This window comes from Stegostoma tigrinum, chromosome 14, assembly GCF_030684315.1.
Source record: "Stegostoma tigrinum isolate sSteTig4 chromosome 14, sSteTig4.hap1, whole genome shotgun sequence".
Taxonomy (NCBI): domain Eukaryota; kingdom Metazoa; phylum Chordata; class Chondrichthyes; order Orectolobiformes; family Stegostomatidae; genus Stegostoma; species Stegostoma tigrinum.
In genome coordinates this window covers 51,688,820-51,713,219 of record NC_081367.1, presented here as the reverse complement: position 1 = coordinate 51,713,219, position 24,400 = coordinate 51,688,820, and the positions used below count along the sequence as shown (strand labels likewise).

The 24,400-nt window shown below is 42.1% G+C and overlaps 1 protein-coding gene across 4 annotated transcripts in view; it reads right to left on the bottom strand.

The window, feature by feature from the left end:
• Window positions 1-24,400, bottom strand: part of sphkap (SPHK1 interactor, AKAP domain containing) — a 439,339-nt gene that overhangs the window by 36,992 nt on the left and 377,947 nt on the right. For 3 of the 4 annotated variants that reach the window (XM_059651148.1, XM_048541821.1, XM_048541823.1), the window contains exons 4-6: window positions 10,331-10,390; window positions 3,233-3,370; window positions 372-684 (exon numbers count right to left, since the gene is read on the bottom strand). In XM_059651148.1, the coding sequence (XP_059507131.1) occupies window positions 372-684; window positions 3,233-3,370; window positions 10,331-10,390 (511 nt within the window). The remainder of the gene's footprint in view (window positions 1-371; window positions 685-3,232; window positions 3,371-10,330; window positions 10,391-24,400) is intronic. The other variant, XM_059651147.1, reaches the window with a different exon arrangement.

Sequence of the window (24,400 nt, the reverse complement as noted above, 5' to 3'; positions counted from 1 at the left end):
CTTTGATGCCACAGGCAATTTAGCATGGCCATTCCACCTAACCTGCCCATCTTTGGAATGTGGGAGGAAACCAGAGGACCTGAAGGAAACCCCCACAGACACTGGGAGCATGTGCAAACTCCAAACAGACAGTCGTCTGAGGGTGGAATCGATCCCAGGTCCCTGGTGCTTAACTACCTTCTGAAAAAGCTGAGAAAACCACTCAGCTCAAGCACAATCAGGATGGACCAGAAATATTGGCCTTGCTTGTGATGCCCATATCTCATTACAAAACAAAAAATGATCATCCTGTGCTACCCTGTACTATAGGATTGAGCGAGCAGCAAACTTTGTGCTAACTTGAGAAATATTGACTTCAAGTAAGTACTCACCACTTAAGACATCATGAATTTCATCCTCCTCATCATCGAAGTGCTCAGGGGCAGTGAGAAAGTCTTCTTCGATGGATGATACTGAACAATTGGTGTCATCGCCTGATTTGCAATTGCTGGTGCGCTGAAGGTGTATTTTCTTTTTTTTAACATAGTCCAAGCCAATCATACATTTATTTATTTCATAAATGACGCAGGCTATGTCATTCTTCTGGCACCTTCTGGCTGATTGAAGTAAACAAACATCAGGTGGTCTGTCCCACTGTGGGGGATGAGAGAAACATTCATCTGCTAAATGATTGGAATGAAGACCCTAAAAAAAAAATTTTATATCGTAAAAGGTGTTGCAGAAAGAACTTTGAATATTTACAGAAGAGGACAAATCATTGAAAACCAAATAGATCAGTTTAAGGCAGGGAATATTAAAAGCTGTATTATTTACTCATATTGACTGCGATTATTGACAGGTTTACTGGTGTACTTTGAGTTTATTGGTGTGATCCACAATATTTTTGCATGTTTGCTGGATTAAGGCTCATAGGCCCTAAATCTTCATGGGTCAAGTGGCACACATCCTGCGCACATTCACCAGATGCACAGCAATGCTGTAGGGAGACTTGCAGGAATCAGAAATATTGGGTCCAAACCCAGGCTGTGTATCTGCAAAGTGTCTGGTTGTGGTGGAACATCTGTGCGCTGAATACTTGCCCTCCAATATCAGAGTGAGCATTGAGGAGGAATTCCTGCTCAGGAAGTTTTGAAGAGCCCAACTTCGCTACACTAAGTGCTCTAGTGCAAAAGTGATTGCCATCAGGCATGTGGAATACACACTAGGATCCAAGCCAAGATTGTAAGTAAAAGTGGCCCTTAGCCCTTTGTGTGTTAAAACTATGGCACATACCCTCTCACCTGATCTGTGATCAAGAGTTACCTATGCCAGTATAGGTAGCAATTGACAGCAGTCCCAAATTATCAAGCCCTGACTCCAGAGATTCTGCTGTTCTACCACATTTCTAGTGATAAAACAAGGCTGATTAATTTTGACCTTATTCACCCCGTTCGTAAAGATGTTTATGCTATCTCCTGGCATTTATTAAAAATACAAAATATAATCTTTCTGAAATGCAGTACTATAAAGCTGACAACTTTATTTCATATTTTAATTAATGACTATCCTTAATTAGATTTTCTCTCATAAAGCAATTAAGTTGCAAAGTATCTGTTATAACTCATTTGCATTGACTACTGATGTAGTGGAGGACAAAAGGTCTGTATTTGCTCATTTTAAAATTTTGATTGAATTGTTTTAACAGGATACTGCACAACCAGCACAATAAGCAGTTACACCAGGTTTTGACACAATATAATTCCAAATTAAAAATGCATGCTAACTAATTAAAAACTAGAATAACTGGTCGCAAATCATAATGGAAATGTTCTTTATAACAAAGTGAGGAGCTGGATGAACACAGCAGGCCAAGCAGCATCTCAGGAGCACAAAAGCTGACATTTCGGACCTAGACCCTTCATCAGAGAGGGGGATGGGGAGAGGGAACTGGAATAAATAGGGAGAGAGGGGGAGGCGGACAGAAGATGGAGAGAAAACAAGATAGGTAGAGAGGAGAGTATAGGTGAGGAAGTAGGGAGGGGATAGGTCAGTCCAGGGAAGATGGACAGGTCAAGGAGGCGGGATGAGGTGGTAGGTAGGAAATGGAGGTGCGGCTTGAGGTGGGAGAAGGGGATGGGTGAGAGGAAGAACAGGTTAGGGAAGCAGAGACAGGCTGGGATTGTATCAGAGATAATGGGAACTGCAGATGCTGGAGAATCCAAGGTAACAAAGTGTGGAGCTGGATGAACACAGCAGGCCAAGCAGCATTTCAGAAGCACAAACGCTGACATTTCGGGCGTAGACTCTCTGATGAAGGGTCTAGGCCGGAAACGTCAGCTTTTGTGCTCCTGAGATGCTGCTTGGCCTGCTGTGTTCATCCATCTCCACACTTTGTTATCAGAGACAGGCTGGGCTAGTTTTGGGATGCAGTGGGGGGAGGGGACGAGCTGGGCTGGTTTTGTGATGCAGTGGGGGGAGGGGAAGAACTGGGCTGGTTCTTTATCTGTTTAAAAGCATAAAACTCTCAGGACACAAAAGTGGAAAGGAATTTCAAGAGATAGTACTGTGACTAACATTCTCTTAACAGGTTTACTGTGTAGCATTTACTTACTGTAATTAACAAACCAGAATATGGCATTGCAGTAGCATCATTGATTTGAAGAAATTTGGTGAAAATGTGCTATTGCCGTGAGCACCAAATAGGGACTCCAGAGAATCACCAGGCTGCATCTTTGCAGCAGACCAGTAAGTGGAAATGATTAGAGATAACAGGACCTGCAGATGCTGAAGAATCCGAGATAACATGGTGTGGAGCTGGATGAACACAGCAGGCCAAGCAGCGTCTTAGGAGCAGGAAAACTGACGTTTCAGGCCTAGACCCTTCATCAGAAAATGATTAAGCTGTTTTAAGACAAACTTAGTCATTGTTATTAATAATCGTTACTTCTCATGTCATAATCTCCATTTTCTCTCCCCCCTACCTCCAACTAATTAACAGAACTTTCCAAAGACTTGAGTCTCATTCACAGAAAAACAATTCATTTTTAAATCAGCATTAAGACACTGCTTGGCCTGCTGTGTTCATCCAGCCCCACATTTTGTTATCCTGGATTCTCCAGTATCTGCAGTTCTCATCATCTCTCATTTCTGAGTCTGCTGTGCATTCACAGATTCAACACTGACATAATCATGTTATTGAATCAATCAAGTCAACTGTAAAGATGTTTTTCAATGAAAATTGCAAGCTTCATACCTGGGAATCATCTGAATTGTCATAACAGCCTCCTGGAGAAATCAATCCACTCACAAGGATGAGTTCATTGTCTTTCATTTGACAGACATTTAAAGAATTTATGAGGTATGGAAGGTCAGGGGACACTGTAACTAATTTCTAGATAAAGTAAAACACAAACATAAGAGATTCATAATAAATGTTAACACATTGTAAGAGTGAGTTAGACCAAAAAGGTAAGGAAATTCCCAGATGAATCTTGTGCCATGTAAGTGTTAGCATCAGCAGAACATTCCAGAGAGAGGCAGAAGGACTAAAGAATAAAGGAGAAAGCGCAGATACTGATAAGGAATGGGATAAACAGTACCAGAATAGGATAATAAAGCTGAACCACAGAATCTCTACAGTATGGAAGCTGGCCATTCAGCCCATCAAGTTCACACTGACCCTCCAAAGAGTATCCCATTCAGCCCCACACCTCAAACCTATCCCTGCATATCCCATGGATTATCCTCCTAGCCTGCACATCCCTGAATATGACGGGCAATTTAGCACGGCCAATCCACCTAGCCTACCCATCTTTGAACTGAGGGAGGAAACTGGAACACCTGGAGAAAACCCATCTTTGAACTGAGGGAGGAAACTGGAACACCTGGAGAAAACCCATGCAGACATGGGGAGAATGTGCAAACACCACACAGATAATCACTCATGGCTGGAAGTGAACTCTTGTCCTTGGTGCCAAGCAGCTAACCAGGAAGTATGAAAGGTCAGAGGTTAAGATTAAAGATTAAACAATCCTTGACTGTGGGAATAAGATATTAATAGCTAATAATAGTAACAATAAGATATTAATATTATTAATATCTTTCTTGGTATGAAATGTTAGAATTTAAATAATGAAATGCCTACATGGCCAAAAATGACGCAAAGTTCCTGCAATTTTCTGAGTTCAGCAGAATGTTCATTTTAGCTACAGTGGGCTTGCCCTGTGCACACGTCAATAAACAATCAGAAATCTGTATGCAAGACTCCTGTAGTGACCATTAGAAGTGGCCAATTCAACACCATTCATCTAAGCAAACATACCTTGGCCTCGGTTTTTTGATGGAATCTTTTCATAGTAACAAGTTTGTTGATGGTGGGACAGCAAACAAACATGGCTTCTGTTCGGGAGTGGAATAACTGACCTTGTGGTGGCCAGCCCATTAGCATAGTCAAGGGATGCAGTGAAACATGTGGAGGAGAGCAGGAAAGAAGGCGTCACTCCAGATGTTACTTAATAGAAACTAAAACTGAAGTTGCCGGAAAAACTCAACAGGTCTGGCAGCATCAGTGAAGGCAAATTAGAGTTAATGTTTCAGGTCTGGTGACCCTTGCTCAGGGCAAACATCTGTTTTTGTTTCTGATGTGCAGCATCCACAGTTCTTTCAGTTGTTACTGAAAGGTGGTAAAGGTGCCATATTTAAATGGGCACCCAGCGAAACATTTGTTTTGTGTATGCCAGGAATATCACTCAGGCCCTTAGAGTGGATGTCTTAAGACTGCTGCAGAACCTTCTGCTATATACCCCTCCACCCCAGGATGAAATCACTGCTGCCACCATTTACAGGTCAGGATCTCACAATTAGGTGTCAGCCCAGACAATGACAGGCCCTCAGGTTCAAGGATGCATTCATGCAGGTACACCTCAAGTCTAAGCTTCCTGTCTGACCAAAGGGCCTGGTGGAGGCTGTAGCCATGTTCAAGGTCATGGGGCCCACTTTAGAGCTTGGGCATGGTGCCAAACACAGATCAGTGTTTTGCTGCACTCCCCAAGAATGAATGGCAGTGAAGTGAAACTGATCAGTGCATCAGGCAGTGTAAGTTAGTGAGAGGGGAAGGATGTCACTCAAGAGTTTGGATTGCAAGCCTCCTTAGCAGACAGAATAGATGAAGTGAAAATGTGAAATCATGGAGGTGTACCAGGGAGAGAGGCCTCAAGCACCTTTAGGGCACACACAGAAACTGATGTTAGCTTGCATATCAATAAAGTGATTATGCACCTTCTGGAATGACACACGAACAATCTGTCCCCAGGAGAAAGATATTTGTAATCAACATGAGTGTAGTCACACAGGCAGAGGAGTCCCTGATATCCAACTGCTGATACCCTCTGAGCAGGAGGCCATGGAACTTGCTAGGGAAGACTGGGATTAAGTATACAGATGGAGAGACTGGAGCCTCCCAGACATCTAGTAAGGAGACCTGCAGTCTGGTATTCACAAATGGACAGGTGGGAGTAGTGTGCAACAATGTTGATAAAATGGATTGTACAGGTCCATCAGCCAATTCTTCATGCTCTACATTGTAGGTTCTCACAGGGAAAGGGAGACACAGCTTTCCAGCTCGAGCACCACCTCGCAGAATGCAGACTCAGAGCCCTCGGATGACGCATACCCCAGCCCCCTCCATCAGCATTAATGTCAGAAAATAATACCCAGCAATGCCGCAACAATAAATGGTACATCAGCAGGATTGGATCATCAGAAGCTGATGGGAGATATTCATCTTGTTAGAGATTAGGCTTAGGGTTACAACATGGTGAGCACATCACAGGCACCTACCTGGAGCTGGCAGAGGATGTGATAGATGATATCTTTGACACTTGGAGGACTGAAGACCAGGCACACTCTGAGCCCCTGCAGATGATAAGCCTCTAGATTCTGCCAAAAAGAGACCTGTTCACAAGGCAGAGGAACATCTGACAGAAATGCCAGAGCCCATGAAGAGGTACCCTACCATTTTACCTCAATCATAGCGAATCTCCAGCAGAACAAGTCAAGGGCAGTGCAGGAGATTTTCAGCATGCCCGAGCCCTCTGAGCCCTGGCTCATCAGTGGATCCCCACCAGAGTCATTTAAGTGACTTGTAGCAACAAAAACATCAATAAATTATACTGGCACAAAGGTAGCACAGATGTCTAATCAATGCGTTTGTAATCTCACTGATAAATGTACATTTCATTTCACTTTGCTCATGAATGTTGTAGTTTCATTACATTGCTCATTGTTGCATTGAAGGCTCCCATCAGCTTCTGATGATCCAATCCTGATGATGCACCATTTATTGTTGCGGCATTGCTGGATATTATTTTCTGACATTAAGCATTAACCCATGGGCATCACTTGTAAAGTTGGAGACTTGGGATGCACCCGTCAGACAATCATCAGATTCTCACTGCGGTGAGGTTGCAGCCTGAGTCGTCTTGAAAGCCAAGTTACTGCAATCTTATTGGTGGCCACAAGGCATTGCCCTCATTTGGATAATGCATCCCTGAGACATGTGTAACTCCTTCTGAAATTACAAATAGATCCAGTTTCTAAACTAGCTGGCATGAGTGGGCTTGTCTGTGTCAATGGCCTGCAGCATTTTCCTTCCAGGTGCCAGACATCCACAGATGGACACAGTATTATACAGGTGGTGTTCTGGCCCTGTTACCAATGATGTGGTCATTTTTCTAGCGCTATTTGGCTGTGTTTTATGTCACAGGACCACAATACCAGCAGTGTTAAAGTGAAAACATCAACTTTAAAACCGCCAAAGTAAAAAGAAAATGTGATGAAACAAAGATTTCTGCAAGCACAGAGAACCCTGGGCTCCTATAGTTATTGTAGTGCCTCTCCCTGCCTGGAATCTCCTGGCGGTGAAGGTGCCATGGCCCTGTCTGCCATGTTACACCATTGACTTGGCACCTGCCACTGTAACTCACACCACGTGCCTGGTCATCAATAACATGATTTTCACTTGACTCTGGAGTGAGGAGAAAACTGACTCCTTGATCTTCCCCTCTGCAGATCCCACCCCACCTCCCCACTAACTCCCCTAAACCCACTTTGCTCACTGAGGTTGTGCAGCATGCAGCAGATTGCTTTTACTCTTTCTGGGCAAATACTCCAGAGCTCCACCTGAGTGGTCCAAACAGAAGAACCTCCTCTTCAGCAGTTGAATAGTTGTGCTGTGGGATCCTTTGTGGAACCACATGTGCCATTGTATCTCTCCTGGTCTGCACTTGGTCAACTCTGCACAAGTGTCGTTGGCTATGTTCAGGATGGGTATCTCCCAAGAGATGGGAACCTACCCTGCAGTTAATGAACAAACACTTGTGATACTGTCGGCTAATGTGGATGCACGAATTACAAAAGCTCTCTAGGTAATGTGCACACACTGGGTTAGTTTCCAATGCTCACAGTCTGTTCAGGGTGTGAAACCACTTTCAGTTTATCGATATTTCTGGCTGATCACAGGAAGCCCTAAGCACCACTTGTGTGCAGTCAGTTGCCCTTGTGAGAATCCTGCGATGGCAGAAAAATGCACATCTCTGATACCCTGACCTCTAAGTCTGTTGTGAATCTTAAATTCATCAGCTCTTCTGGACAAGGCGTTGTCACCTCCCTGCTGTATTAATGACAGGCTGGGATATTCCACACATGTCCAAGCCTTGAAAAGAGAGCCAGTAATGAAGAAGAACAGAGCCATGGTGATTTTCAATTCCACCAGCACCGGATTGTCCTGGCAGACACAGGTTTTCCAGGAGGAGCTGTCAAAATTGAGCAGTAGCAGCCCATCTCATCTCAACTGCCTCCAACACTTCCTCCCTCACTTTTCCAGGCAGCTTCACTGCCTGCTGTAAATGCTTTATGCCCTCTTGACAATGGATAATCCTATCCATCTTTGCACAATCAGTAAAATTTAGCCACCGTGCATTCGGTCCCTTCATCCAAGTCACTGATACAGATCATAAATAGTGCTGGCCTCAGTGCTGATCGTTGGGGTACTCCATTTGTAACTCCTTGCCAACTCAAAAATGATTCGTTCCCCCTGCAGCATGACTTCTTATTTTGAGTAGTAACCTTTGTTGTGTCACAACATTGAATGCCTTTTAGAAATCTACATACACCACATCCCCAGAATCCCCTTTATCTATTTTGTGTGTTACTTCCTCAAGGTGTTCTAATAAATTAGTTAAATTAAATGTCCCTTCCACAGAACCACATGAAAAATCATGATACCATCAAGAAAAGTCTAAGTTTCCGCAATCAACTCACAAGATAGTGGCAGAGTAGGACTCTCCTGTTAGAGGACCACAATACTGCTGGCTCCACTGCTGAGCAAGAGAAGAAGCAAAAAGAAAAAAGGGAGAAGAGTAGGCAGTTTGTGTGTGGCTAGTTGGCTGTGTTTTATGTCACAGGACCACAATACTGCTGGTATTGTGGTCCTGTGACATAAAACACAGCCAACTAGCCACACACAAACTGCCTACTCTTCTCCCTTTTTTCTTTTTGCTTCTTCTCTTGCTCAGCAGCGGAGCCGGCAGCAAATCCAGAGCAGTGAGCCCTCGTGTCCAGGACACTGCGGGCAGTGAGCCCTGCAACAGCACATGGACTGCGAGCCCAGGAGCAGCACAGGGAACAGTTCCACAGCAGCACAGGGGGAAGGAGCCCCAGAGCATCATGCAGGCAGCGAGCGTGAGCCAGCAGCATGAGCGGGTGCAGGTGGTAGAAGGCAGCCTGAGGCGAGCGGGAGAAGTCAGCGCGAGGTGGTGACAGAGAGACCGTGTCCTCAGAGTGGTGGAGGGACCGTGGCCGCGGAGCCAATGGAGAGGCTGTGTCCCCAGAGTGTCGGAGGGGCCAACAGCTGGAGTGATACAGGGGCCAAGGGATTTTTTCAGTGGCACGTTGTGGACTGGGAAGACTGGAGCAGGACATTTTCAGTGGCATGGAGTGGGTTGGGAAGCCTGGAGCAGGACTCTGGCAGTGGCATCCTATAGCAGTGGAGAAGGAAAGTTTGGACTTTCCTTAAGTTCTCATTTTTTTATTATTTTATTCTAAATTAATGTGAATGGCACTTATGCACAGCGACAGTACACATTTTTCACTGTATTAAACATTGAATACATGTGACAATAAATTCAATGCCTATAGATTCTAACAATTCTCTACAACTGATGTTAAACTGACTGGTTTTTCCAGTCTTTTGTCTTCTTCCTTTCTTCAACAGAAATGACACATTAGTGATTCACCAATCTGATGGGATCTTTTCAGAAATTATACAAAATTATAGCTAATGCTTCAACTACCTCGGTAGCCACTTGCTTTAAGACCCTTGGATGACTAGAACATAGGTCCCTTGTTAGACCTTTAGTCTTAATAGTTTACTCATTTACTTTTCCCTAGAGATAATTTCTTCCTCTCTTTACCTCTTGAATTTCAAGAGTTCTTGGATTTACAGTTAATATAAGATCTATCTTTCTGTCTTTGCCATTTGCAAGTTCACCATGTGTAACTGCATTTGCTTATTGGAGTTTTGGTTAGTCATGAACTTACAATTGCTCAGACTGCATTTCAGTTTCTATTTACTTGTCACAAATAAATAATTAGGTGAACCTGTTATTGTAATGCAATGATGTGTGAAATTGCTATTAATTGATTTTATATTAGAGCTCCTTCAGGACTCTGTTGTGCGGTGGTGGTGACTTTTGCTCAAGCCAAAATCTCACCTGCTCTTGAGGGATGCTTTCACACACCTAAACAGGTCGATTGAAAATAATTGCAGGAGTTCCTTGCAATAACACCCTGTTAATTATTGTCGGCTGATTTAGCAGAGAGAGGATACATTTTTTGCAATGACATCCTGGGTCCTGCTGAGACTTCCTGCAATTGTAATCATTAACCCTTTCTCTGAAAGGCAGCATTTCAGATGACATTGATCCAGTATCTTGCTGCTTCAATTCACAATTTTCAGAACTATGCAGGATTAAATGAATGAAGCCGATTTCATTTATGAATAACATGCAGAGTAAAATATACAGTTAATATCAAGTTGACAAAGAGACTGCTTACATTTTAGTTCTGGCTTTCTCTTAGGCCTTGATTCAAATATATAAGTAGTTAATACAGTTCTCTCTTCATTATTTTGATTATGGATTTTACCTAGTTAACATAAGAAAGCTGATGCATCCTCTAAAATTACAAAAGGGTAATTCAGCCAGACATGGGCACATTGTCAGACTGGTATCCCAGTGTCATTTATGTTACTAGATGTTTTTTGAAAGGATAATTTTTACCCCAGTTACTTTACCTGTTGGAATTCTTTACTATTGCTCTTCGCATCCACTCCATCAAGATTTACAAAACAGATCTAGAGAAAACAAACAACAGAATTCAACGTAAGAACATTCATAGTCAAAATTTATCAAACAGAATAGAGTTTCCAGCTATCAGGCTAGGTAGTTACTACAAATTGGGACTGAGCAGTGAGTGGGCGGATCATGGTAAGCCTGAGCTTACTGAAGCTGTCATGGGTGACTCTGGGAGCGTGGGCGAAACAGGCAAGCTAATCACCAAAACTGACATTTTAAAAGTGAACTGTGTGCATAGTTTCAGAAAGGATTTGTTTTACTGATTCATACTTTGTAACATATGGACCCAAAATGCCCTTTTGACAGGTGAAGCTCCCTGCCAGGAGTGCAAAAGCAATATTAATAGCAAAGTTCTGAGGAAGGGTCAACGGACCCGAAACATTAACTCTGTTTTCTCCTCCACAGATGCTGCCAGACCTGCTGAGCTTATCCAGCAACTTTGTTTTTCTTCGTGATTTACAGCATCCACAGTTCTTTTGGTTTTTATTTAGTAACAGCAAAGTGTTCACTTACAGAAATTGTGGTGGGGCTTTCATATACAGGGTGTTCAATTGTAGTCAGCACACCATCAAAATCTGACATATATATTGGGGCTTTTGAGATATATTGTATCATTTAACTGGGTGTCAGGGAGGGGGGATTGAAATGGATATCAGTTTCTAGGTGGTTGCCGGAGATGGAGACCGAGAGGTCCAGGAAGGAGAGAGAGGTATTAGAGATGGTCCAGGTGAACTTACAGTTGGGGTGGAAGGTGTTGGTGAAGCAGATGAACTGTTCGAGCTCCTCGTGGGAGCACGAGGCAGCGCCGATACAGTCATCAGTGTAACGGAGGAAGAGGTGGGGTTTAGGGCCAGTGTAGGTACAGAAGAGGGATTGTTCCACGTAATCTACAAAGGGGCAGGAATAGCTTGGGCCCATGCAAGTAGCCATGGCCACCTCCTTTGTCTGTAGGAAGTGGAAGGAATTGTAGGCTCCAACTCCCACAGCTACCAAGAATACACCTCCTCTCGCGCATCTTCCTACAAAACTGCCATCTTCTATTCCTAATTTCTTCACCTCCGCATCTGCTCCCAGGATGAGGCATTCCACTCTGGCACATCTCAGATGTCCTACTTTCTCAATGACTGCAACATCCCCTGACGTGGTCGAGAACGCCCTCAAACATGTCTCCTGCATTTCCTGCAACTCATCCCTCACACTCCCCTCCCTGCAATAACAACCAAAACAAATCCCCTCGTCCTCACGTACCACCCCACCAACCTCCAAATCCAACGCATCATCCTCCGACATTTCTGCCATCTGCAATCCAATCCTACCACCAAAGATATTTTTCCCTCCCCACCCTTATCTGCTTTCTGGAGGGACCACTCTCTCCATAATTCCCTTGTCAACTACACACTCCCCTCCAGCCCCACCACACATGGCATTTTTCCCTGCAACCGCCTGCCCCTACACCTCCCCCCTTACCCCCATCTCAGGCCCCAAGAAGACTTTCCACATCAAGCAAATGTTCACCTGCACATCTGCCAATGTGGTATACTGTATCTGCTGTACCCATTGTGGCTTCCTCTACATTGGGGAAGCCAAGCGGAGGCTTGGGGACCACTTTGCAGAACACCTATGCTTGGTTCGCACTAATCAACTGCACCTCCCTGTTGTGAACCATTTGAACTTCCCCTCCCATTCCTCAGATGATATGTCCCTCCTAGGCCTCCTGCAGCGCCGCAATGATGCCACCCGAAGGTTGCAGGAACAGCAACTCATATTCCGCTTGGCAGCCCAATGGTATCATGTGGACTTCACAAGCTTCAAAATCTCCCCACTCCCACTGCATTCCAAAACCAGCCCAGCTCGTCCCTGCCTCCCTAACCTGTCTTTCCTCCCACCTATCCCCTCTTCCCACCTCAAGCCCCATCCCCATTTCCTACCTACTAACCTTATCCCGCCCCTTGACCTGTGCATCCTCCCTGGGCTGATCTATCTCCTCCCTATCTCCCCACCTACACTCACCTTTATTGGCTCCACCCTGCATCTTTGACTTGTCTCCTCTCCACCTATCTTCTCCTCTATTCATCTTTGATCCACCTCCCCTTCTCTCCCTATTTATTTCAGAACCCTCTTCCCCTCCCCCATTTCTGATGAAGGGTCTAGGCCTGAAACGTCAGTTTTCCTGCTCGTAAGATGTTGCTTGGTCTGCTGTGATCATCCAGCTCCACACCATGTTATCTCGGATTCTTCAGCATCTGCAGTTCCTATCATCTCTGTTACACATCTTGTTCATTTTGTGCATTTTTCTGACCTCTGCAATTGTGTTGGCTGGGCCTATAGGATGTAATTGTTGACGGCCTGCCACTGTAACTGATTGTTGGTAGCCAACTTCGAGCGAGGCATCAATGATTTGGGTTTTTTCCTTACCCAGAAGATCCTTACCTAAACCTTTAAGTGTAGCAGAGGCAATTACTCATTTAATTAACCTCTCAGAGTTCTTCTCCAAAGAAATCACATCCTTGCTCTTTGCTGCAGTACCTTGTGACAAACTCATCAGCTGGGTCTCAGGGTTGAATTGAAGTCTGTTCATCTTGGGTGCAATTCCTATCTTCAACCAGTTTTTGAGTACCCTTTAAATCTTCTCTGGTTTGTGTAAATTTCACAGAAGGACCAGATGTATTAATTCTGTGAAGGTACTACTTGCTAATTACAAGGTCAGTTTTCAAAGATCTCTTCGTGAGACCATTTGTTGACTGACTTGTAATGTAAAGCTCCACATATTGCTCGTAACTCAGTAAAGATATAATTTGCATCAATCCGTAAATAACTGTTTGCTTTTCTATTCTCATTGAAGGTCTGTTTCATTTTGTGCGAGGTCAGTTTATTTCTTTCACATGCTTTGGTTTCCTCTGCATTTTTTTTCTTTTCTTGTTTCTGTTTCACAGTTACTAGTGGTGTACCGCAAGGGTCGGTGTTGGGTCCACTGCTGTTTGTCATTTTTATAAATGACCTGGATGAGGGCGTAGAAGGATGGGTTAGTTAATTTGCAGACGACACTATGGTCGGTGGAGTTATGGATAGTGATGAAGGATGCTGTAGGTTGCAGAGAGACATAGATAAGCTGCAGAGCTGGGCTGAGAAGTGGCAAATGGAGTTTAATGCAGACAAGTGTGAGGTGATGCACTTTGGTAGGAGTAACCAGAAGGCAAAGTACTGGGCTAATGGTAAGATTCTTGGTAGTGTAGATGAGCAGAGAGATCTCGGTGTCCATGTACACAGATCTTTAAAAGTTGTCACCCAGGTTGACAGGGCTGTTAAGAAGGCATACAGTGTTTTAGCTTTTATTAATAGAGGGATCGAGTTCTGGAACCAAGAGGTTATGCTGTAGCTGCACAAAACTCTGGTGCGGCCACACTTGAAGTATTGCGTACAGTTCTGGTCACCACATTATAAGAAGGATGTGGAAGCTTTAGAAAGGGTGCAGAGGAGATTTACTAGGATGTTGCCTGGTATGGAGGGAAGGTCTTACGAGGAAAGGCTGAGGGACTTGAGGCTGTTTTCATTAGAGAGAAGAAGGTTGACAGGTGACTTAATTGAAACATATAAAATAATCAGAGGGTTAGATAGGGTGGATAGGGAGAGCCTTTTTCCTAGGATGGTGACAGCGAGCACGAGGGGGCATAGCTTTAAATTGAGGGGTGAAGGATATTGGACAGATGTCAGAGGTAGTTTCTTTACTCAGAGAGTAGTAAGGGAATGGAATGCTTTGCCTGCAACGGTAGTAGATTCGCCAACTTTAGGTACATTTAAGTCGTCATTGGACAAGCATATGGGCGTACATGGGATAGTGTAGGTTAGATGGGCTTCAGATCGGTATGACAGGTTGGCACAACATCGAGGGCCGTAGGGCCTGTACTGTGCTGTAATGTTCTATGTTCTATGTTCTTTTTCACTGCTGTTGCTCATTTTATAAGTTTTAGACTGATCCTTTAATAAATCTTGGCCAGTAGAAGTAGGTTATGTCACTGGATGGCCAACATGCAAAATAACCCATCATGGAAGGTCGGGGGAGGCACCCCTCTGCCTTGGAACTGAATTGGAGAGACAACATGGCAAAACCAACCAATCTCTGCACTCAGATTCACATTTTAAGGTTTACAAGCTTTATTCATTTTTGGTAGGGAGGATCCAGTATATAAGTTGTAAGACTCTTTTGACGAATATTTCTTTAACTTCAAATTGGAAAGCAGGCTGAAAGATTTTTTTTACTGAGAAAAGAAAAGAGAAATTGGCTTCTACCTTGAACGAACGTTTTATGCAAAAAGATTTCTGGATATTTAATTTGCAGATTTCTACTCATACGACTGGCTACTGTTAGTTTTTCAAAGACTGTGAAATCCAGGTACTGTTATCCAGATGGTTAATGAGGTTTCCAAATGTCTGCCATCAAGAACTTGGCCTCTTTTAAAGGTGCCTTATACTGCTTACCACCATGATATACCACAGGGATGCAGGCTTTTGCTTTCAGCAGGGTACCTGTACCTATGGGGCAATATTTATGTTAGCTCCCATAATATGAGAATTAGATATGGCTGACACAGCAGTGAAAGATTTCACAGGTGTGACTGATCGCATTGCTTGCTGGTTTGGGCGGTGATGATTTAGTGCTTCACCTGGTTTCTTTAATCTTTATCTGGCATAATTCTTAATTTGAACTACCTGGTCTGGAAAATTCAGCCCAAGAACGTAACTGAAACATGGCTAATCCTAGATCAGGATGGCTTTAAGATATGCATTTTGTCCTTTCTTTTAAATGAAAAAAGGTTAAGACAGAGGTATTGGAGAGTTTGGTCCAAAACCAGTACAGTAAACAGCTTGTGAGGACCTGGATTTTATTTTTAAAACATTGGACCAATAGAAGTAGCCTGAATGGATGAGGTAAAATGCCTATAGAACCAGGATGTTTAGCTTTAGCTTTCTGCAGTTGCTGGGATATTGAAGTTGGATGTGGAAGCTCTTAGTCTTCTCTCTGTTACAGCTAAGAGCTAGAGTTCTCATCCTGCTTGTGAGACAATCCAGAGATTTTTTTACTGAATTTCCCTTTGCCAAGAGTGTGTTTTGGGATGTTACTATATTGGAACAGTCGATCAGTTACAGTTCTTATTATTTTGTCTGCATTTTAATTACAGTGTATGAAAAAGTGTGTCTTGCTTCAAGACTGCTAGATTGACAAATCAAATTGTACATGGAACACAATGCCTTATATTTCTCTTTAAAATAAGCAAATGTTAGGGTCCAGGCCATCTTAATATATTTTGAGTAGATTTAGTCTAGTCAATAACAATGAGCATTTTTAAAAGCATTGTAGCAAAACAGTAATCTTTTGAAATAGAATGATGTGTAGCTAGGGGTTACTTATTTCATGAAGATACAGCTGTGGGAGCAAGACAATAAAAAATGCGTTGAGGAGAACACATTTGTGGACAAATTCGAGGGATGAAGAATATTGCAGTAATTATAAATTTTAGCAGGATTTGGAACATGTATTTCATTGAACTCGGGTGTTTCTCTTGTGGTATTTTCATTCACTGCACGGAACCTTACCAGTTTATCTTTTGAATGTGTGCCAGGACCGTTTCTGGATTCTGAGCCCTATGATTTGCAAGGGATGCCTGTGAAGATTTCTGAAGATCTACCTGGAGATGGTCAATTAAGAGGCCATCTCATGATAGTGGTGCCCTCTGAAGACATTGAAATGGTTAAAAATAAACTGTGGTCTCAGCTGCTAGACCTCCTTGCGGAAGGAAAGCAACAAATTGAGTATTGATCCTTTAAGGTCCTATAGAAATGAAGCATAACTTCCTCACTCTTGTATATTACAAGCCCTCCAGACAAAATTTTCCATTAGGTTTTTTGACAAGGTTGGTATTTGTGATTTATAGACACCTGAATCTCTTTGCTCCAATTCTCTTATTGTTCAGGAAATATTCCAATCTGTCTATCCCTTATCCAAACAGATGACAGCAAATTACATCATTAATAACCGTGGCAAAAAATTACGGAATTTGTGTAGATCCCTGGGGAAATTTGTTAAATTCCACCCATTAAAAGACATTATAATTCTGTTTAACTCTCCCAATGCTACTTTTCAATGAATCACGATCTCCTGACACAGGACACTCTCATTTCTGCTCATCTCTGGAACTATATTGAATATCTTTTGGAAGTTCACGCAGACAACATCCATCAACACCGCTCTCTACCATAATAAACATCAGTGCAAATACATCAACCAATTAAATCAGGCATAATCTCCATTTCTTATATTCTTGCTGAATCTCTTTGATCAGCTTACACGTGTCCATCTATTCAAGCGCCGTGTTTTGATTGATAGATTTCAGTAACATCCACACAACTGGTATCAAACTGACAGGTCTGTAATGAATTGGTTTATTCTTCCTTCATTTCCGATTTTGTAAAACAAAAGCTCAGTTGCTGAATCCAAACAATATTCAGAAGAACTGTCAATGCTGTAAAACAGAAACAAAACCAGAAGGTTGCTGGAAAAGTTCAGCACCCGGCTGCACCTGCAGAGAGAAATCAAAATTAATGTTTCGGGCTGGTGACCGTTCCTCAGAATGATGGTTGCCTGGAAAGTGTCACTTTACATGCAGAAAATAAGGTAGGGGAAGAGGCTGAGGAGTAAACAATAGGTGGGGATCGAGCCCCAAGAGAGAGAAGAACTGTTGGACAGACAAAGGAGTGGATAGCAATCTGGCTAGGAGGGGTGAGTAGCTGTTAATGGAGACTATTAGTGGCTAACAATAGGTGGGGGGTAATGGCAGACTATGATATAACAAGGCCTGGTGCATGGTGATGGGGGCTAAGACATGGGAGAGTTCAGGCCCTAAAATTATTGAAATAGATATTAAGTCCATGTGTGGAATCCAGTTATTCCTGTCTCTTCGTATCATTTACTCCTTACCACGTACAGCACCCTACCTTCTACATATAAACTGACACGTTCCAAGCTACCATCAGTTCTCAGGAAGAGTCACTAGACCCGAAATTTTAATTCTGATTTCTCTTCACGGATGCTGCCAGACCTGCTGAGCTTTTCCAGCGTCTTCCATTCTTGTTTTTGATTTATAGCATCTGCTGTTCTTTAGGTTTTCATTTAGTATTTTATTCACTGCCATGTCTCTTTTAGGCATGCCCACCTTGAAGAAGTTCTGCTCCTCTCTCTGACAGGATTTCCGTTCCAATCTTTTTTCTTGCCCACCGACTTTAATTTCATCGTCAGTCCTGGTGTTTGACCAGGTATTTGCTAAAACTCATTTCCACAGCAACATCACATTCCTCAGAGACTGCCTTCAGCTCAGACTCATTCCACGTGGATTAAGTTTCATCCCTCATCCATCCAGGATCATTGGTGTCTCCATGATGTTCAATGTTCCACAGATAGTTGCTCTCGCCGCATCCGGAGACCCACACTCAGTGCCACGGGATGCCACCTGCACACTCTCCAGCTTTCTCTCCAACAGCATTGCAACACACTGGCTCCACTTCATCCTCTGGCTCATTCGCTGGACTAGCAAGAAACGTTTTCTTTGCCTTTTCGACATCAAGGCCCACAAAGTTGCAACAACTCAAGAGATACCCACTGCCTCTGGAATCATCCTCTCCTCTCCTTCCCTCTGACTCCATTGTTTTAGAAAATATTTACTATTATTAGGCTCACAAAGATAAGCTGCAGCAAATCACAAATGTCAAAAACACCTTTCTTCCCTGAATTCGCTGCAATGAGATGGATAACAGCAACAACGTCGTGAGAATGTAAAGCATTTCCAAGTTGACCTCCAAGTACTCTGTTGTCCTCTTGAGTATCCATTACCAGTCCTTCTCTGTCGCTGAGTAAATACCTTGAGGTTCCCCAACTAACATCATTGTGGAAGGTACATCATTAGAAGGATTATTATATTTGAGAGAAAAAAGCCCTACTGTCACTACCTCAGGAAAACTAGGGGTGGGAAGCAAAAGTGTCTTTGCTCGCTGTTCTCATAGCTCCAAAACAAATAAAACAATCAAAAGCTCAATTGTATGACACAGATATCCCATAGCGTGGAAGCAGGCCATTCAGCCCATTGAGTCCACACCAACCCTCCTGACAGCAACCCACCCAGACACTGTAACTCTGCATTTCCCCATACTAATCCACCTAACCAGCACATTCCTGGACACTATGGGCAATTTATCACGGCCAAACCGCTTAACGTTGACATCTTTGGACCGAGCACCTGAAGGAAACCCACGCAGACACAGGGAGAATATGCAAAGTAACACCAATAGTCACCCAAGGGTGGAATTAAAGCCAGGTCCCTCATGCTGTGAGGCAGCAGTGCTAACCACTGAGCTACTGTACTGCGCTGGAGAGAATGAATCAGTTGGAACTCATCCACATAATTAGAGGAGTGCCAGTGATGCAGAGAATATTTGGAACTTGAATTCCCCCTTGACCACATATAATACTCATGCAAGGAGTTAATGTCAAAGTGCTAACAGCACTGCCTAAGGAAAACAGCAGTGGGGACAATGCCTGCAGCCTTTTCTAGGAGGACCAAAGAATAATGAGAAAAAGGCATAGATTTGCTAGAATGTTACCAGAGATTAGAATAATAAAAAGAATATGGTTTATTTGTCCTAGAGATGAGAAGGTTAAAAAGTCTTCAAGCTTATGAAGGTTTATATTAAAGTAAACAGTGATAGCTTGAATGATCCTGCTGAATAATAGTTAAATATTCGATTCACTGCCACATCTTTGATATAGTGGAACTTACACTACAATTCAGCTGTCTCCTTGGACTGGTTCCCCGTGACTATTCTTGTTTATATAATTTGATGGATTCTCAGGAGGGTTCTCACTTCCATTGGGGAATTTGTCTCAGAGCCGGTATAATTTCACTGCAGGCATTTGTCGTTTGCCTTATGGAGCATGGCTTGCTGCCCAGGGTATATGGAGATTGTGCCTTGGAATTTTAGGACCCTGGAGCAATCTTGTGATGATATCACTGAACTGCTCCTCACAGAATGTAAATAGTGCAGTATGGGTATAGGTAAGAAGAAAAGACATGGAGGGCTGGGAATAAGCTTGAAGTCTAATCATGCAGGTATTAAGCATATGGTGAGAGAAGCATGTGAAGTAGCATTAGGTAGCAGAGATTGTGGAAAAATCCTTCAATGATGTAACTATAAGTTAGAGCCTGGTATATCTCTGAATACCATATAACGTAGGATTTTTGTGTTAAAATGTAATAAACAGAGAGAGGTGGGGTGGGGCTGGGAAAGGTAGGTGTGATGGTTATAGGTGAGTGCAGGTAGGGAGTGGTGGGGATTGGTCAGTGAGGTGGGAGAGGCGGATAGGTCGGAGAGATGATGGACTGGTTGTGTCTGGTCAAGGAGGCAGGGATGAGAGGGAGGGTTTGTTATGGGATGAGACTGGAGGGTGGGGAGATTTTGAAACTGGTAAAATCGATGTGTAGGCCATTGGGCTGTAGGGTCCCAAGGTGGAGCATCACAGTAGCAGATTATCTGGCCATTATCATTCTCTGCGTAAGGCTGTGCTGCCTCTTTTCCTTCAGTCCAACAGTGACTACACTGCAAAAGCACTTAATTGGGTATGTGTTTTAGGTATCTAGTAGTCATGAAAAGTAAAGTCAGTCATTCTTTATCTATCAACTTCTTTTTGATACCATTTATAAATAAAAATGGTTACGGCTGAACTAAAAATATCTCACTTAGCTACACAATACCTTTCTTCTGTTAAATTGTGTGAAATTTTGGTTTAATTTTCTTAAAAGCCCTTTCACTCTATTGTCTATTAAATGTTGGATTGTTCAACAAAGAGCTTTGAATTTTGAAAAGACATTTGTATTTCTGTCTATTTATTCTAATACAAGGCACCATCAGAAAGAACCATAATGGCTCAGCACTAATGACTTCTTTTGTAACTTAGACGCAGAATTAGATTATACTATTGATTTCAAATCACTCGAAAGTGATTTTTTCATCTTCGTTACAAGGTATCAAGAAAGTGCAACAGCTGGAATCAAATGCTGAAGCCATGGCTTATATATATATGCATGGCAATATGTTTTCTATTAGATAATACATAAACAAATTGTATGCCTTAAAAGTGGAAAACTGGTGTAAACGTATCTTCACATAAATCAATACTAACAGAATTGAAAGTACTTTGGTGTTTGAAATGAAATCTTTTCCAACATGACTTATAGAAAATTCAGCTGATTATGTTGTTTGAAGGCCCTAATGCGATTAAGCTCCCTAGTATTAATAATAACGACTTGAATCCATCTTTGTAAATGTGATGGTACACCAGCAGAGTAAAAGAAGTTACTGATTTGTTTTTTGATGAGCATTGGAACAGGTACAGTTCATTCAGTCTCCCAGTTGGCAAAGAGAACTTGGACATGACTTTAATCTGTAGATTCTGCCAATCACAGAAATGATGCAACATAAAGAGAGTTATCACCACAGGTACAAGTTGTAGTAATGTCTGAGGAGCGGAAATCCAGTTAAGAGCCGTCTTTCTTTGGCAGATATGAGCAGGTCAATACTAACCTGGGGGAATGGTGCAATTGGTCTAGGTCTCCATGTGCCTGGACTATTTGGAGGCATGTATTCAAATCCCACCATGATAGTTTTTGAATTTAAAATCAATTAATGAAATAAATCTAACAAAAAATCTCATCTTGTTCACAAATGTCTTTTAGGAAAAGAAACTTGCCATCCTTGGTCAGCCTGGCTTGCACTAGAGTCCAAATGGCTGATTTTCAACTGCCCTCTGACATGGTGTGACAGGCTATTCAGTTTTGCTTAAATTCACCGCTATCTTCAAGGGAAATTGGGAATGGGCCGGAAGTACTAGCCTTGCTAGTGACACCCTCAGCCAAAGAATGTGCCAAATGCATGGGACTGGGAACAAATTATTAGTCATCAAAATAGAATTCATATGTAAGAGTAAACGTTAACGTGTATCCATGGGAACATGGAATTACGCCCTTCTTGGGCATACTGCCAGCAGAAGAGGCAGAACAAGGTAACCAGTCAAACAGGAGTGTATAAACATTCCTTCGACAAGAAGAAAATAATAGTAGTGCCCAGTGGTTCATGTGGTTGCAGTCCTACCACCAAACCAACTTCAGTGTGTCAGAGAATGTTTGAGAATCCCTAAAATCAGTATACGCCAGCAATATTACAATTAAACTGCCACGCAAGAGTCAGGGAATTGTAGATAATCCTTATGTTGAATGGTTAGAAAAGAGGTTAGAAATTGCCTGTTTGCCATAGGTTAAATGAAGGTGTTGTACCTTGGAAATATTGGGGTTGTCACGTGCTTGTATAATCTATGGCAACTTGGTGATCTTACGTTATTTGCCTCACTGGGGTAGTATGCTGGAAATCGATCCCCATTATACCCGGAGTTGTCAGAAAAGTAAAGATTTTATAAAGAATGTAAAGTTCCCCCATTTGCCTGACTTTCAGGCCCAGGTTAATGGAAAACATGAACAAAGTTTCTGCATTGAACTAGAGTCACGATTTACTAAAAGCAATTAGATTCAAGCTACAGGTAACAGTTAGAGACGCTACTGATGAAAATTCTAATACCGTTACAAACTCTCCCGTGCACATACATCTTGCTTGTACACACATTGACAAGCAGACAGGGTAAAATGGGTTATTTAGCAGAAGAGAAACATTGGAAAGACAGTCGAATAGTCTTTGTTCTCAGCTTCTGCTGCTGAAGTGATCCTTATGATTCTGCTGCTGGCCAGTACTTTCTCTGAATGCTTCCACTGGTTGATAAGAAACACAGGCGCCTGGACCACTTATAAAGACTTACCAGTTAAAAGTCTTAAAAGCTTTTCTTTCCTGCAACAATTGCTATTATATAATTCAAAATTAGTGTTGACTGCATAGTCCAGAGAGCACTATTCTAAGCTGGGGAAGAACTGAACATATCTATCTATCTCTCTCTCTCTCACACACACACACACACACACACACACACACACACACACACACACACACACACACACACACACACACACACACACACACACACACACACACAGCTCTAAGCTCGTCCATTTCCTGAGAACCAGTCACACCATTACTGGCAGGCAAATGGCTTCTACTAGCCACTAGCCCACAGACCAATCGACTTCTCGTTGCCCACAAGTGCTGCATCTGTACACCCCTTCTCTTGAATTCATCTGCAACTCAAATTGAAATTATTGTTTTTATGAACATGGATGTTAGATTACTTGTTTTCAAAACATAAAGCCTTTCAAGCACTTTTTTTTAAAGCACTTCTTTCTCATTTCACTCTACAGGTTTTAAAAGTTCAAAAATAAAAAGGACACGGTCATTACATTTCATATTGAAATGAAGAACTTTCTCTCTTTTTGCCTTCCAATTCTTGCCCTTCCTCATGGGAGGTGTGAGCTACAAAGTCCTGAACTCCTAGCATTTCTTAAATTGCCTTGCCTTAGTCTGCCTGGTTAATTCCTCAATCTAAACTTGCCTGCAGCAAAATTCAGTAACCTGATGAAATCAGGATTATGATATTGATTATTTTGAACTTATAATTAAGGTCAAATGAGCATCCATTTCTCTCAAGGCAAGTAATTTAATGAAACCAAGGATTCTGAGAAATAATCAGTTACTTTCAGTCCTTGGACTGGATTTTCAATCAACATACAAGAACATTATAAATGAGCATTGAAGATTTGGTATCAATCAGACCCAAATCTTCAGAGAGATCTGTCAGCAGTTCTTCATCCTCTTACCATCTGGCTGAGCCTCCATATGAGGGTGGCATTTGCTGTGCCGATGTAGAAAGCTGCTTAATGAAGCTTTAAAATGAAAACCCGCGCAATTATATGTTGCCAATCCTTCAGCTGATACAGTTGTGAGAGAAGCAGTAACAACACGAGCAAGGAAACTCAATATCAGCAAAAGGTTTGAGGAGGTTGTCGAAATGGGGAGGAGGCCAATGCATAATATATCTTGATCAATTATGCAAGGAAACATGCTCCTACAATTATAAATTACAAATTCCAATTGAAGCTAGAATTACAGATGGCCTTGAGTATGGATGAAATATTCAAATGAGAATGAAAGCTTTTAGATTTATGAACATCATCCAAGGCATAATTTTGACTTATAATCTTTTAATCACTTTGCTACGCATTATTTTCTTAATAACATACACTGTTTGTAATAAAAATATGCAACATTATTAAAACAGTTTAACAAGATAAATGACAAATGACAAATGGAACAGTGCAACATGTTATTGCAATAATATTGCTTTGTAGTACTGTGCCTGTGTCTTGCATGCCCTATTCAGGTGGCCAGAAATAGTGAAATCAGTATGTGACTGCATGCAACTGATTAAAGTTGCAAGACAAAAGGCTTTTTCATGTGACATAGTTGTGTGATTTATATTTTTTTAAACTTCATTTATGTTAGACTTTGGATTTCGAACAAGTGGCATATTGGTTTTGATCTGTGTCAATGAAAGGGCTCAGTAATTTTCTGAAGCCAAGTTTTATTTAAAAGAAAGCATTAGAGGCATACTTCTTTGAAGCTAGTGGGAATTTGTTTATATTTAGAGTGTTTTTACTAGCAAAATAAACATTGTGGATGATTTATGTTAAAATTTGGATTTTGAACAAATGGCACATGGGTTTTAGTCTCTGTTCATGAAGTGACTCAATGATTTTCTGAAGCCAATGTTTATTTAAAAAACAAAGTATACTTCTTCAAGGTTAATGGGAATTTGTTTACACTTGGAGTGTTTTTACTAGCAAAATAAACATTGTGGCACATTAGGTTTCAATTAAAAAGATCTAGAATTTTTTTGGCTTAAGATGAACACTCATGGCTTGGAAAGCCTTTTTAGGCTTCAGTTTACTGAAGCCTTGGTTAAAGATAGA